Genomic DNA, 2,079 nt, shown 5'->3' with positions numbered 1-2,079 from the left:
GAGAGGCCAAGGTAGGCGGATCACTTGAGCTCAAGAGTTTGAGACCAGCCTGGCCAACATGGTAAAACCCCATCTCTACCTAAAAATACAAAAAAAAAAAAAATTAGCCGAGCATGGTGGCACGTGTGCCTGTAATCCCAGCTACTCAGGAGGCTGAGGCAGGAAAATCTCTAGAACCCGGGAGGCAGAAGCTGCAGTGAGCCGAGATCACTCCACTGCACTCCAGCCTGGGCAACAGAGTAACAACAACAACAAAAATAGATTTCAGGAAAAAGAAATATGAGTCGTATGTCCACACAGGCAGAAGGTCCTTCATGGGCTTCCGATGCTGCTTCCAGGCAGCTGGGTGACGTTAGTGCCCTGCGTGGCACAGAGGCTCCACAGCTGACGACCAGGGGGCCCTGTCCTACCGCCCACAAAAGACTCCTCAGTAGCCCCACGCCTCCTCCCCAGAGAGAGTCCTCCGCCGCCCAGCCTGGGCCAGAGCCGGGTGGTCCATCCGCCTGGACTCAGGTGCAAGGGGGTTTGAGGGGAATGGGGGTGACGTGGCAGGTCCTCTTCACAGAACTACCCGGGGCACGAGGTTACCTACCACACGAGTCGCAGGTGAAGCAGTCGGTGTGATAAAGACTCCCCATTGCCTGGCACGCCTGCTGGGCTCCATAGATGCCAAGCCCACACTTGATGCAAATGCCTAGGAGAGGAGAGGCAGGAGAGAGCAAGAGTTAGCGCAACAGCCTATGCCACCCAATGGACACCAGGGGTAAGCGCAGGGGTTAGCACCACAGCCCATGCCACACTGACGGACTCCCCGTCTTGACACCGCCCACCCGCCTGACCTTGGGGATGCTAACTTTCCTAGGCCAACATTACTCGATTACTGATGACTGACATGGGCACCATCAGAGTGGCCATGACTCAGGGATTGCCACTGCTGCTGTCTGATGATTCAAGGGCTTGGCCGAGCAGCCAGTGCAGAGTCGGAGCTAATCAAAGCTGTCCATCACAACTGTTCTGATAGATTCTTTTGGTTTTTGATTTATAAATAGAGACAGAGTCTCACTATGTTGCCCAGGCTGGTCTCAAACTCCTGGGTTAAAGCGATCCTGCCGCCTTGGCCTCCCAAAGTGCTGGGATTACAGGCATGAGCCACTGCACCTGACCAGTTTTAGGCTTTTATTTTTTGCGGGGGAGGAAGACAGGAGCTCACTCTGTCCCACAGGCTAGAGTGCAGTGGTGCAATCAGAGTTCACTGCAGCCTCGACTTCCTAGGCTCAAGCAATCCTCCGGCCTCAGCCTCCCAAGTAGGTGGGACTTCCGGCACGTGCCATCACACATGGCTAATTTTCTTTTTCTTTTGTAGAGACAGGGTCTTGCTATGTTGTCCAGTTGCCCAGAGCACGCTCAAACAATTCCTGGGCTCAAGCGATCCTCCTGCCTGGACTTCCCAAAGTGCTGCAATTACAAGCATGAGCCAACACACCCAGCGTATCATGGTATCTTTATACCTAGACAGTTGTTTTAAGGCCTTTCACCCATGGCCTGCTCTTGGACTGAGGGAGAATCCTTCATACTGTTTGTGAACCAAATCCTGTTCTTCAACATGTTTTGTGACCCAGACACAAAGAATGAAGACCACACGGGCACTCCGGGGCAGTCACCACCCCTCTGCAGCCACTCTGTCCTCCTCTGTACCCCTGGGTCCACTTATTCTCTTGGTCAGTCGGCACACAGATGAGTCACATGCCCCTAAGGTCAGGCACCACTCAGTCTGCAATGCACCCGGTCCCTACCCTCAAGAATCCTGCATCGAGTGGAGGAGGACAGAGAACAGCAGTCAAATAACGTCAGGCAGAGACGAGTGCTACGGCGAAAGATAAGGCTGATCAACAAAATGCTTGGATGCAGGAATTTTTTTTTTTTTTTTTTTAAGATGGAGTCTCACTCTGTCGCCCAGGCTGGAATGCAGTGGTGCAATCTCGGCTCACTGCAACCTCCACCTCCCGGGTTCAAGCGATTCTCCTGCCTCAGCCTCCCGAGTAGCTGAGATTACAGGCGCCTGCCACCACACCTGGTTAA

General features: G+C 53.6%; 1 protein-coding gene across 1 annotated transcript in view; it reads right to left on the bottom strand.

Moving 5' to 3' along the window:
- WTIP (Wilms tumor 1 interacting protein) overlaps nucleotides 1-2,079 on the bottom strand; it is a 23,425-nt gene that overhangs the window by 11,202 nt on the left and 10,144 nt on the right. Inside the window, exon 5 of the mRNA XM_011948918.1 lies at nucleotides 593-694. Coding sequence (XP_011804308.1) covers nucleotides 593-694 — 102 coding nt within the window. The remainder of the gene's footprint in view (nucleotides 1-592; nucleotides 695-2,079) is intronic.

The sequence above is a fragment of the Colobus angolensis genome, unplaced genomic scaffold (genome assembly GCF_000951035.1).
Source record: "Colobus angolensis palliatus isolate OR3802 unplaced genomic scaffold, Cang.pa_1.0 Scaffold107, whole genome shotgun sequence".
Classification (NCBI taxonomy): domain Eukaryota; kingdom Metazoa; phylum Chordata; class Mammalia; order Primates; family Cercopithecidae; genus Colobus; species Colobus angolensis.
The sequence above is the reverse complement of the archived record's forward strand: the minus strand, read 5'-3'. Positions and strand labels throughout refer to the sequence as shown.